The sequence below is a fragment of the Salvelinus namaycush genome, chromosome 12, assembly GCF_016432855.1.
Source record: "Salvelinus namaycush isolate Seneca chromosome 12, SaNama_1.0, whole genome shotgun sequence".
In the NCBI taxonomy this organism is placed as follows: Eukaryota; Metazoa; Chordata; class Actinopteri; order Salmoniformes; family Salmonidae; genus Salvelinus; species Salvelinus namaycush.
Window position 1 is genome coordinate 7,304,422 of NC_052318.1, and position 14,236 is coordinate 7,318,657.

General features: G+C 41.9%; 1 protein-coding gene across 1 annotated transcript; it reads right to left on the reverse strand.

Moving 5' to 3' along the window:
* Positions 1-824: 824 nt before the first annotated feature.
* Positions 825-2,156, reverse strand: LOC120056441 (D(1)-like dopamine receptor). The gene has a single exon (XM_039004599.1). The coding sequence runs from the start codon at positions 2,154-2,156 to the stop codon at positions 825-827; it is 1,332 nt and encodes a 443-aa protein (XP_038860527.1).
* Positions 2,157-14,236: the final 12,080 nt, after the last annotated feature.

Sequence of the window (14,236 nt, forward strand, 5' to 3'; positions counted from 1 at the left end):
ATATATAGAAATATGACATACTTGGCATAAGACGTTGTATCTCTGTGAAAATGAAAGGTATTTAAAGCCTCCGTTACTGACAACGTGTTCTAAATATCAAATGCATACATGTGTATACACCATACCTTACCACAACCCTACCACGCTGAGGCTTACCACTTCAATTTCACAACAACGCAAATGCAAGAGTTGATGAGGGTTGTTTTGAACCATTTCACCATCCTATGGTCTCTCTCCATATTATTTTTGTCAGTTATCATTAACCAGAAGTGTATTCAACTCTCTAATAAATTATGATGAATATTATAAATAACATTTTAAATAATTACACACTGTGGTTGACATCGAAAAAAAACAATCAAAACCAATTATCTTTATAGTTATCTTTGTAAGAATATGAAACACGCTGTACATATAAATGTAAAGCACTTACCTACGAGACATTTTGCTAATATTTCTACTTCTTTCTCCATGTTATAACAGCTTCCAGGATATTTGTCACTACTGTGTACACATGCAAATGTATACATATTTGTAAATACAACACATGTATACACGTGTGTATTTCGTTTTACTTTATTCAAGTTATGGAACATTTATCAACAAATCTGTCTATACTTTAATAATAAATGCTGAAGGTGTTTGCAGATAGTTATCCAGGATAAAGTGCCTTCATTTGAAACATTCTGTAGATTTCCATAGTGATTTGAGTTTTAAGGTTCGCAGTGAAGCTCAGTTTGTATATACCACACTTCTGCTAGGCATACTGCCAAGTCTCTCCCTCTGGGTTCCTTCTCATGTTTGTATACCAAAACATACACCCCTCAACATGTCACAGTTTTGTGTTGGCCGTTCTGAGTTATAGGATTAATCTTTTCCAGTGACACATCGGCATCGCTGCCCAAGTTCCCAGAAAGGGACGGGGACAGTTTCTCCAAGGTCTTAATCCCAACGCCATCCTTCTTCTGCAGCTCCTCCTCCTGACACAGGATGCTGTGGGGAATCACATAGGTGGCATTGTTGCTTTCCTTGGGAATGTGCCCTTTGGGCTGATACTGGGACGCAGGCGGCTGGGATCCATTGTTGTTGATGCTCACTATCTCTATGGCATTGCTGCCTGGGCAGAGTCTGTGGCAGCCCAGCAAGATGGAGAACGCTTTGCGGAAGTCCGCGTTGAAGGCATATATGATGGGGTTGAGTGAGGAGTTGGCCCAGCCGAACCAAACGAACACGTCGAAGGTGCCGGGGCTGATGCAGAGGAAATCAGAGGTGCCGTTGGGCTCACAGAAGGGTACCATGCAGTTGAGGATGAAGAAGGGCAGCCAGCAGCACACAAACACCCCCATTATGACAGAGAGGGTCTTTAGGACTTTGGTTTCTCTTTTGAAAGACATCTTGAAGGAACTCTCCGTCTCCATGTTAGAGTTGTTCCCCATACTGCTGTGGCGGTTCTTGGCACTCTCCGCAGCCCTCTCCAGTGCTGAGATCCTCCTGATTTGTATCTGGGCAATTCTGTAAATCCGGGTGTAAGTCACGATCATGATTGCCACAGGGATGTAGAAGCTGATGAGGGAGGAGGAGATGGCATAGGTCCTGTTAAGGCTGGAGTCACAGTTGTCCGGCGGCAGCTCACCGTAAGTGCCGTTGAGCTCCAACACCGCAGCCTTGTGCCAGTTCAACTGCACAGGGATGAAAGAGATGAGCACAGACAGCGTCCATGCCACACTGATCATAATAAACGCCACCTTGGGTGTCATCTTCCTCTCGTAGCGGAATGGGCTTGAGATCGCCCAGTATCTGTCCACGCTGATGACACATAAGTTCAAAATGGACGCTGTTGAGCACATGATGTCGAACGCCACCCAGACATTACAGAAGGCACCGAACGGCCAGAAGCCCACGATCTCCGTCGCTGCCTTCCATGGCATCACCAAGATGGCCACCAACAGGTCTGAAATGGCCAAAGAAATCACAAAGAAGTTGGTGACCTTTGAGCGCAGGTGGCGGAACTTGGTGACTGCAACACATACCAGTGTGTTCCCCAGCAGTGTGGTCAGGATGAGCGCAAAGAGAAAGCAGCCTGTCAGAACGCGCTTGGATGAGTCTCTCTCCAGCAAATTATCGCTATCGCGGACCGTGGAGAAGTTAAAATCCATGTTTCTGTCAGCTTGTAGAGATAGAAATCACCCCATAATTCCAATCACCTGAACTCAGGCCAATTAGATGGAAAATGGACCCTTGGCCGCTTGCCTGGGGACCATCAAGTCTGGAGGATGGTTCACCATGCTCATCACAGCAATCATCCTGCAGAATGGTGTCTATAAATATTTCAAAAAGCACTCTTTATAAATGAGCCAAAAAATGCACCCTGTTCATGAATTCTCGAAGACATTCTACTGTCAGAGCAGCAGTTTTCCACTATGGGTATTCCATCTGTTATTGAAGAGTTTAGTATGATGTACCTACGAATCTAAACTTTTACTCTGCTTTATCATATGTCTCTTTCATTGACCTGTCAGCAGTCATCTGAAAATTTCACACCATATTCTCGCAGGCATGATAAGTAAACAGAGGCTAGGCCAATCATTAGCCTTATATACGGGCTCGTCGATACAGTATATTGATCATATTAACACTGTGTTTATCTGATTTGTTTAATGACTGACGAGGCGTGTCCATGTGATTATATTCGTGCCCTTATTGACGCTCCATCCAGGACAAGCAACTGCAGGGCACATGCACTGGACAACCTGCCTGACGCTTTAGACGGTGATGGAAATGTAGACATGCAGTTGCAATATTGTTGAATTGAAATGCACACGCAGCATAACAACAAAATAAATACATCGTCCGTATCTTTACGCATGAAACGTGGCATCTGTAGCCTGTGTTTTATGAAAATGTAGCAATTAAGTTTCCATAAGCACCAAGAACACACAACAGGCTACATCTTACTGTGGAGCAACACAACGATAATCCTGGAGCTCAGTCCGTTCATGTGGTCCATTTTTGTCCCACATCGAGTCTCCAAAATTGCAATGGGACTCCATAGAAGATGAGCTGTCAACTTCTTTTAAACAACCGTTTTTTTTAAATGTCCTTAAATCCTCAAAGAAAGGTCAATGGTAAGCCATGGTTTACTGCGAAATAGCAGGCTCTACATATTCTCTTTCCCGCGTATCTGTCTACAGCAGAAGCGCGCGCCTCTGTCTGCTCTCCTCGCGTGTGCTCCAGATGCAGCTCGCAGCCTCAGTACCGCTAGCAGTGTGTTATTCTCATTATATGTCCTTTCAAACTTCCTTCTATCTTCACCCGAAAAACTGTGTGACCACATCCAGACAAGGTCGAAATACCGTCCGATAGAATCAATTCAACTTGTGCATCTTCTCACAAGCTCCAGATCAACAATAATACGAAAACGAGTTAGTCACGGTTTCCTAAACGCACTAGATGTCATTTTTTCTTCTATTGTTCAAGTTATTGTGAAGAGATCCACATTCCATCAAAGTCTCCAGTCCTTATCCACCACTGACGTGTCCGAAGTGAAGTCTCTCACTTGTAGATTGAGGGAAGATGAGACGTTTTGTGCGCCATATGCGCTCAGCTGCGCGCCAGAGTCTCTGGAAACGTCCCCACCAGCTTGTTTCATCTCATGCATCAACAGGGTATTTAGCTGAAATGTGTTAATTTGTTCCTATAAAAAGCCCACTCTTCGATATTGATATTACTTTTATAATTACATGATTAATTATACAGTAGCGTAATATTACAGCAATTGATTTAGTCTACTAAAAATGTGTGGATTGAGTGCCAAGAATAAAGTGTTACTTTCGGTCACGGTTCTCCCGTATGTCATATAAGAGATTTGATAAGATAGCACATATTGGAATTCAATAAAATGAACCACGAAATTATGAAAACATCTCATGCTGAAATTGTCTCAAAGTTGAACTTGAAGGCAATCTATTTGGATAGATAGGCACAATGAGGCCATCTACTGGAGACCATATGTATTAATAATAAAACAAATGAAAATGTGGGACGCTGCAAGGTTGTTAGGCTATTATCATCATCATCGACATCACCGAATATGAACACCAATACATCTAATATATTCCAGAGGCAATAAAAAGGACACATACCCGTGTGCAGTATGTGTTGACATTTAGGTCTGTGTGGACTACAGGCTACAAACTGGCCAGTTTGGATGTTAAACTATTTAGCAAGCCAAAAACATCAATGGACCCTTCCATACTGCCGTCTATGTGTAGTAGTGGGGGCTGCTGAGGGGAGGATGGCTCATAATAATGTCTGGAATGGAGTTTTATGGCTGGAATGGGGTGAATGGAATGGCATCAAACACATAAAAAACACACGTTTGATTCCATTCCATTCACTCCGTTCGAGACATTATTATGAGCCATCCTCCCCTCAGCAGCCTCCACTGATGTGTAGTATACATGTGTGAGTAATTCATGAAGACTACCAAGTGTCTGAGGCCTGGCGGATTACACGCCCACTTCTCCCTGTAGCACCAAGCAAAGATGTGCATGCAGCAACGTTCAGTCAAAGCCCAGAGTCTCCCTGTCACCACAGACCACCATCCACGTGGTAATGTATTTCTGCATCGCATCCTAAAGCAAAATCAGATACTGTATTCAAATATTTATATCCAAAAGTCAATCTTCAATCTTGGTTAATCACACCCCCTTGGCATAGGCCACTCATTGCAGTTTGCATAACATAATGGAATGGAATTCAGAATGACAGTAATTGTATGCCATTTCAACATACACTGTATAACATTTACTGGAATGCCTTCAAATGCACTAGTGCAATAGCTGGGATGGACTTGCAGGGATGCTACAGAGTTATGAAGTATATTTGTATTGTTATGGTTTTGTTTGTGGTGAACCCATTACTTACTACTTATAATTTCATAGCTGTAGTATTTTTTCCTAACCAAGTAGAAAATGAACAGAGCGTGCTCAGTGTAAGTAGTAAGGGGAAATTGGTGATGGTAGTGATTGTGGTGATTGTGGTGGTAGTGATGGTAGTGGTGGTGGTGGTGCTGGTGGTCATGGTAGTGGTGGTGGTGGTGGTCATGGTGGTGGTGGTCATGGTGATGGTGGTGGTGGTGGTGGTGGTAGTGGTGGTGATGGTGGTGATTGTGGTGGTGGTGATGGTGGTGGTAGTGATGGTAGTGGTGGTGGTGGTGGTGTTGGTGATGGTGGTGGTGGTTGTAGTGGTGATGGTGGTGGTGATGGTGGTGGCAGTGATGGTGGTGGTGGTGGTGGTGATGGTGGTGGTGATGATATCAGTAGTAAGGGGAAATTATTAGTGGTGGTGATACATTAGTGATGTTACAAATATATTGGAAGCCTTTTCAACATGGAGAAAGATGTAGAAATATTAGCAAAATGTCTCGTAGGTAAGTCCTTTACATTTAAATATACAGCGTTTTTCATACAAAACGCTGTACGTATAAACGCCACTAAAACTCCGACCCTGGTTACGGCCCTGGATATAGCACTGGGACTTGTCCAGTAAGTATGACAATTTCTGTCTTCCTGTTGGAAACGTTTTGTCTTGTTTTGGCCTATTGAACACGACCCAGTTGAGGCAGACCTTGGACCTGATGATGGTGTGATCCATCATTCTCCCACATGCTTCCCAATCACCTTGTGTAGAACTGAGTGACCCAGTTCTCTCCACTACTCATTTTGTCTGGTTCAAATCCCTGCTACAATAGTAATTGTCTGAAGATTATGCTTTTATAGCTGTAATTGATCTCACCTGTGAATCATATCCAGCATTTGACTAGGCTAACATAGTATAAAGATATAATGATACTACTGTGTAAAAAGATACTCTGACTCATCTTGCATCAACAAACGCCCACAGAAAGATTAAGAAGCTTGTAAAGCAAAGATGTGGTGTGTGAGTGGGTTTTAGGGGATTTAGGGGATTTCACAGATACAAACCTTGCAATTTCATGTCGACAGTCACCCCCTGTCATCAGCAACACAATGCTTAGACTACTAGGCAATCCGACTCCCACAAATCCTCTGTCACCTCGCCACATATTGGTCTCCAGGTCTCCAGCTCATCAGAAAGACTGGGAGAGGATGTTTGGCAGTAATCCCAGATCTCTGCCAGAAGACACACACTCAACAGCATGCATCTCTTCTTACTCTGAAATGAAGGAGACATAATTGCTCTGGCTGTTGCAGACTGAACCAGGGGATTTTCATGGTTTTTCGAATGCCATTTGAAGTTCTGCTCTTCGGGAGATGTTGTCTAAGAGCTTAGGGGTATTACAGTGACTCTTCAGATTACTTTTCTGAAGCTTTAAATGGGTCTCAGTAATGAGAGCGGAGTCTCCATTCTTAGACTAAATAACCTCCCTTGTACCTCACCTGAGGTATACGACAGAGACAATGTCATTGTCTATGTTATTACGGTACACTTAAACAGCTGGCTTCTCTGAAAGGGCAGGATCTTCCCATTATCACTACTTCAATAGATGATATGCGTGCCATCTGGCAGAATCTTCCCTTTATCACCACTTCAATTGTTGATATTTATGCCATCTGTCCACAGCCCCATTTGATAGTGTCAAAATAATTTCTTGGCAATGAAAGCATGGCAATAAAGATCTGGGTTAATCTGCACACATGATTCAGAACGTTGCCAATAGAACCACTCATTTATTTCTCAGAAAATGATGCTCTGCAAATCAGTTATAGCTGCAAAGTACATACTTGTTGCACACATTTTAAGCTCTCAGGCAATCTGTTTGTGGAAGGTCATAGAATTTACACATATAAGAACAATAATTTGTACAGTTAAGAGACCTATCAAATGAACATTAATATAGTAGGCTATTCAGGTCTGTTGACAGAGAGTATAACTCAGCCACTACAGATGTAGGATCTTCATTTGAGTCAGTTTACTACAGCAGGAAAATAATCCTGCAGCAAAAGGAAATGTGAGTTATTATGTGGATTATAAATCATCTTCAATGTAAAGTCCCTTGTTTAGGGGACCTGCGTGGCTCTGGTACTGGTTCCCGACCGACATTTTAGCTTATACAGTGTATTCGGAAAGTTTAGACCCTTGACTTTTTCCACATTTTGTTACATACAGCCATATACTAAAATGGTTTAAATAGTTTTTTCCCTCATCAATCTACACACAATACTCCATAATGACAAAGCAAAAGAGGTTTTTAGAAATTTTTGCAAATGTAAAAAAATAAAATAAAAATATCACATTTACATAACTATTCAGTATTCCTTTACTCAGTACTTTACTTGGGGTGACAGGTAGCCCAGTGGTTTGAGTGTTGGACTAGTAACCGTACTAGCATTTTACAAGCATTTCGCTACACTCGCATTAACATCTGATAACCATGTGTATGTGACAAATAACATTTGATTTGATTTAATTTGATTTGAGATCGAATCCCCGAGCTGACAAGGTAGAAATCTGTCGTTCTGCCCCTGAACAAGACAGTTAACCCATTGTTCCTAGGCCGTCATTGTAAATAAGAATTTGATCTTAACTGACTTGCCTAGTAAAATTAAAATAAATAAATAAAAAACTTTGTTGAAGCAACTTTGGCAGCAATAACAGCCTTGAGTCTTATTGGGTATGACACTACAAGTTTGATACGCCTGTATTTGGGGAGTTTCTCCCATTCCTCTCTGCAGATCCTCTCAAGCTCTGTCAGGTTGGATTGGGAGCGTTGCTGCACAGCTATTATCAGGTCTCTCCAGAGATGTTCTATCGGGTTCAAGTCCGGGCTCTGGCTGGGCCATTCAGAGACTTGTCTTGAAGCCACTCCTGCATTGTCTTGGCTGTGTGTTTAGGGTTGTTGTCCTGTTGGAAGGTGAACCTTCGCCCCAGTCTGAGGTCCTGGGAGCTCTGGAGCAGGTTTTCATCAAAGATCTTTGCTCCGTTCATCTTTCCCTCGATCCTGACTAGTCTCCCAGTCCCTGCCGCTGAAAAACATCCCCACAGCATGATGCTGCCACCACCATGCTTCATTGTAAGAATGGTGCCAGGTTTCCTCCAGATGTGACACTTGGCATTCAGGCCAAAGAGTTCAATCTTAGCTTCATCAGACCAGAGAATCTTGTTTCTCATGATCTTAGAGTCCTTTAGGTGCCTTTTGGCAAACTCCAAGTAGGCTGTCATGTGCCTTTTACTGAGGAGTGGCTGCCGTCTGGCCACTCCACCATAAAGGTCCGATTGGTGGAGTGCTGCAGAGATGCTTGTCCTTCTGGAAGGTTCTCCCATCCCCACAGAGGAAGTCTGGAACTCTGTCAAAGTGAACATCGGGTCTTCTGACTGCTCAGTTTGGCCAGCTCTAGAAAGAGTCTTGGTGATTCCAAACTTATTTTTTTGATACCCTTCCCCAGATCTGTGCCTTGATCTGTTCCGGAGCTCTACAGACAGTTCCTTTGAACTCATGGCTTGTTTTTTGCTCTGACATACACTGTCAACTGGGGGACGTTGTGGTGTGTGCCTTTCCAAATAATGTCCAAAAAAAACGAAACCTGTTTTCGCTTTGTCATTGTGGGGTACTGTGTGTAAATTGATGAGGGGGAAAAAATGGAATACATTTTAGAATAAGGCTTTTCCACAAAATGTGGAAAAAGTCAAGTGGTCTGAATACCTTCCGAATTAACTGTAAATCTATCTGTGGACACTGTACATAGCTGTGGGATGTAGGGGTAATGAGGGTGCTGCAGCACCCCATAAAAAATCATAACAAAAAAAAGACAAAATAATTCTCACTAGTAGACACTAAATATACAAATATGTATTTTACAGTTATAAGGAAGGTGAAATCTTATAGTCATCTTATAGTTTTATAAATTGATTATACTATGTTTAGGAGAAATATAAGTCATTTCAAGCCTTATTCATAAAATGTTGTTTAATATACAATACATCATATACTGTACAATATTTCATATTCTCATTTTTACTTTTACCCCATTTTTCTCCCCATTTTTGTGGTATCCAATTGGTAGTTACAGTCTTGTCTCATCGCTACAAATCCCATACAGACTCGGGAGAGGCGAAGGTTGAGAGCGGTGTGTCCTCCGAAACACAACCCAAATCAAGCCGCATTGCTTCTTGACACAATGCCCAGTTAACCCGGAAGCCAGCCACACCAAAGTGTCAGAGGAAACACCGTACACCTGGCGACCGTGTCAGCGTGCATTGCGCCCGGCCCGCCACAGGAATCACTAGAGCGCGATGGGACAAGAACATCCCTGCCGACCAAACCCTCCCCTAACCCAGACGGCGCTGGGCCAATTGTGCGCCGCCCTATAGGACTCTCGGTTACGTCCGGTTGTGACACAGCCCAGGTCTGTAGTGATGCCTCAAGCACTGCGATGCAGTGCCTTAGACTGCTGCGCCATTCGGGAGGCCACATGTTTGTAGGGGTTGATACATTTTTTGTAAGAGAAAATCATTTCTGAAATTTCTATGTGGAAATTACAAACTTCGGAAGCCTTTTTAAACCTCAAATACATTACAAGTTGTAAAAGTCCTGCATTGCAAGAAAGGTCTCCTGCAACAGGGTGATCAAATTAAGATCCTACATCTGTAAACTATTCAGGTCTAACGACAGAGAGCATAAGGTAACACTTGATTTGGATGGTACATCTGTAGATGCTCTACAGACTACAGAGTATCAGTAACATGTCAGTTTACCGAATTAAATAGTGCAGATCCCTTTCACATAGATTTTCCTACAATGTGCCATATTTCATATGAGCCAGTCGTGGTCTGTGCCGTTTAAGATGAGGGAGGACGATTTTTTATTTTTATTAGCATGGCCTTATTTTCTACTACAGCATATTGGATGACTGTCATTCATGTCCTCCGAAACACAACCCAAATCAAGCCGCATTGCTTCTTGACACAATGCCCAGTTAACCCGGAAGGACATTCATATTTCATCTGCATACTCTTGCCTGCATCTAGCTGATCTAGGGTGTAATCATTAGTCCAACAGGAATTTCTATTGGACAAATTCCAGTATGTTTATCCTCGTTTCGTTCCGTTTGCTTCCATTTAAGAATAATATTTCAACAGAATCGGCAGAATGAATACACCCCTGATCACACGTAAACACAGTTCACTTTCATAGCAGCCACATATCAATTTTCTCATTGTATAATTCCTTCTTGCTTCTACACACTCTCCTCCTCTCACTTTTTCCCTTCGCTTGTGGACAGTGTACAACACAACAGCTGTCTGTGACCAGGCAAAAAAAACTTTCCAAGCCAAACCTTCATACCATAACCACTAACCGCTACACACAGCTTACATCATTGTCACCATATTAGCTAATGTCATAGTCAACATAGCTACTAGAACTAACGCATTAGTAAACCCGCTACAAGCATGCAGTACAGTGTACAGCAAGCAGTTTAGCGGTTACACTGGCGGGCTCCGGTGGCAATACATTAATAAAACCAAAATCTTACCTTGAGTTGGACGAGTTCCAGTGTTGGATAGCCATAGCCAGCTAGCTCACATAGCGTCCCACTCTTTGAGTAGGCTAAACTAGCTAGCTGCATTTGCTAGCTTAGTAAGTGAAAGTGAAAGTGAAAACATACAATGAAATATCTCTCTCTCTCGTTTCTCTCCTTCATTTTTGAATAAATTAATTTGTTTAAAACTGTTCAGCTATTGTCCTTCTGTCTCTTTGAGTCAACTCCTCACCCCATTTTATGCACTGCAGTGCTAGCTAGCTGTAACTTATGCTTTCAGTACCAGATTAATTCTCTGGTCCTTTGATTGGGTGGAAAACACGTCAGTTCATGCTGCAAGACCTCTGATAGGTTGGAGGACGTCCTCCGGAAGTTGTCATAATTACTGTATAAGTCTATGGAAGGGAGTGAGAACCATGAGGCTCCAAGTTTTGTATTGAAGTCAATGGAAACTAGCTGTCCTCCGGCTACACCATGAGAATGCTGTTGAGGCTATTGTAGACATTCATTGCAAAACAGTGTGTTTTAATCAATTATTTGGTGACGTGAATATATTTAATATAGTTCTTTCTTAAAAGGATAACTTTTTTAATGTATAACTATTTTTATTTGTATTAAATTCACTGAGGAGGATGGTCCTCCCCTTCCCCCTCTGAGGAGATTCCAGGTCACAGTTGTAAATGAGAACTTGTTCTCAACTGGCCTACCTGGTTAAATAAATGTGAAATAAAATAAAAAAATAAATTTAAAAATCCACTAAAATGAGCACTAAACTATAATCCTGGTTTGTCATTGCCATGTGGTTTGTTAGTACTGTATTTCCAATTGGACGTTGACTTGATAAGAGGTCAACCAATACATGACAACCAATCTTAAGCATGTTTGTGCCTCCATTACTCTACATACTGTAGAACTCATTCCAACATGGAAGAAAATGAGCATAATCATCAGAATCGTACAGCATGAAAAAGCTACCGGTACATCAACTAACCTCAAGAGAAGTCAGCAGCTTGTTCTGGCTCTCACCTTGCACCCTTCCCGGGCAACCTTTTTAAGGTGAAACGGTGAAACTGAGCACTTTGTGCACCCCTGGTGCTACATTGAAAATAAGTTATACTCATGACTTTCAGTGGGGAGCTATACAGTTGTCAGAGGACATTAACGGCAATGAAAAGGAGAAAGTCTGCACGGGGCGTCTTTTCCAAATTCCTTGAAGATTAAATGGTAACAGTATCAAGGCAGCTACTTTTAAGTCTATATTTCAATAGAATAATAAAGTGATAGCGACGATAACCATTAACAACCAAAACTGCTAAAAAGAGGAATGAAACTCATTTGAATTTGTGCTCGGAGCTTCAGATAGGGGGTGAAATTATTTGGCTTTTCAAATGGCTGCCATGACCTTGGGAAAGGTCATGACCCACACAGAAGTCTGTTTCTGCTTTTGCCAATGTGCCTATTGTCTTTCCAAAACAGGCCAATATTACTGTCTATTTCAACAGTTTCTAGGTGTCCATAGGACTGGGTAAATATTACATTTGGGTTAGTTCGGTCGCAGCTACATCCAACAGACGGGGTCTTGAAAATTGAGCTGTCACCACTTCAAGTGGCCCATGGCAATGGTCAGTATTAGTATTTTAGTATTTTATTATGATCCCCATTAACTCTTGGTAAAGCACCAGCTAATCTTCCTGGGGTCCACACAAAGAAATAAAACATGACAAAATACAGAACATCAATAGACAAGAACAGCTCAAGGACTGAACTACACACATTTTAAATAAGAACAATGGAAGCTAAAAAGGTCCTACAGACAGTTACACGTGCCTATGAGTTATTTAGGTCCGATAGGGGACAGCCGTTGTGCTGTGAGATGTTGTTTTATTTGTTTGTTTATTAAGCTAGTTTATCTGTTTGCTTGAGTAATTTGAGATGGGAGTTCCATGTGATCAGGGCTCTCTATATAATAGAGTTGCCTTGAATTCCTTCTGGATTTGGGGACTGTGAAGAGACCCCTGGTGGCATTTCTGTTGGGGTGGGTACTGTAGGTCTCTCAGAGGTATATGTAAGTTGATTATACAGACAATTTAGCATTTTCAACATTAATATTTCTCTCAAAAGCAAGAATTGATGCAGTCAACCTCTCCTCTACTTTGAGCCAAGAGAGACTGACATGCATACTGTTGACATTAGCCCTCTGTGTATATTAAGGGACAAGTCAGTGATGTGGAATGGAGAGAACATATGTCATGGCTGTTTGAAGCCAAGTCCTCAGGTCACCTCTTTCATTTTCACTCTGAGCCTGTGACTTCCATGATCCTGGCATTAAATTGAATTTGGTCAAGTTTAGGTCTCAGCCTCACATGTCCAAAGCAAGCACTCTGCCACACAGATTGAGACGGAATGAGAAAGAGAGAGAGAGAGAGAGAGTGAGTGAGGAAGAGAGTTAGAGGGAGAGGGAGAAAGGGGCAGAGGGAGCGAGAGAGCGAGAGAGAGTTAGAGACACATATTTCCCTCAGATTACTCAGACCCACAAAGACTTCGGAAACAAATCCAATTTTGATAAACTCCCATATCTATTGGGTGAAATACCACAGTGTGCAATCATAGCAGCAAGATTTGTGACCAGTGAAGAACTAACACCATTGTAAATACAATTTATTTATTTTCCCTTTAGTACTTTAACTATTTGCACATCGCAACAACACTGTATATGGACATAATATGAACTTGTGTGAGTGTAACATTTACTGTTCACTTTATATTGTTTATTTCACTTTTGTTTATCCATTTCACTTGCTTTGGCAATGTAAACATTTGTTTTCCATGCCAATAAACCCCCTTGGATTTAATTGAAGTGTCACGCCCTGACCTTAGAGATCCTTTTAATTCTCTATTTGGTTAGGTCAGGGTGTGACTAGGGTGAGCAATCTATGTTTTCTATTTCTTTGTTGACCGGGTATGGTTCCCAATCAGAGGCAGCTGTCTATCGTTGTCTCTGATTGGGGATCATACTTAGGCAGCTTTTTCCCACCTGTAGTTTGTGGGATCTTGTTTTGGTACTGTGCTGTTTAGCCCTATTAAACCTTACGTTTCGTTTTGTATTTGTTGTTTTTTCGGTGTGCATTGAATACAAGGTGCAGCATGTACGCCTACCATGCTGCACCTTGGTCCACTCATTCCAACAACGAGCGTAACATGAAGAGAGACAGAGAGAGAGAGATGCAAATACCCTGCTTGCAGTATACCAGAGAGTAATATGGGGCAGTAAATATGTATTTTACATGACTGGTTTTTATGACTCACTTTAGGAATAAAGGTAATCAAGCACATGTTAGGAGTGTGTAGTCACTCCTGGCCTTAAGTTGAGTCAAAGAGACCTTTGCTGTAAAGATGAAAGAAAAAATGTGTTTGGTTTGATTTTATTTGCACAAACCCATCATATATCACCAAGTGCCAGGCCAGACAACAGTGCTATCCCAGAGCTTGCTTCTGTTTGGCAAATTGGCAACACTTGTTGCAGACACAATGAGCTACCATGAGCTATGAGCTATGAAAATTAGCTTTGACATTGCCTGCAATAAAGTTTTACGGACAAATTGGCAACTGTTGGCAACTGTTTTGTACCTGTCGATCACAGACATCAGTGATAGCTGGCTAGACCTTATGATGTCATGTCACACTTTCATCCATTAGAAGCTCTGTCATAATCGTTT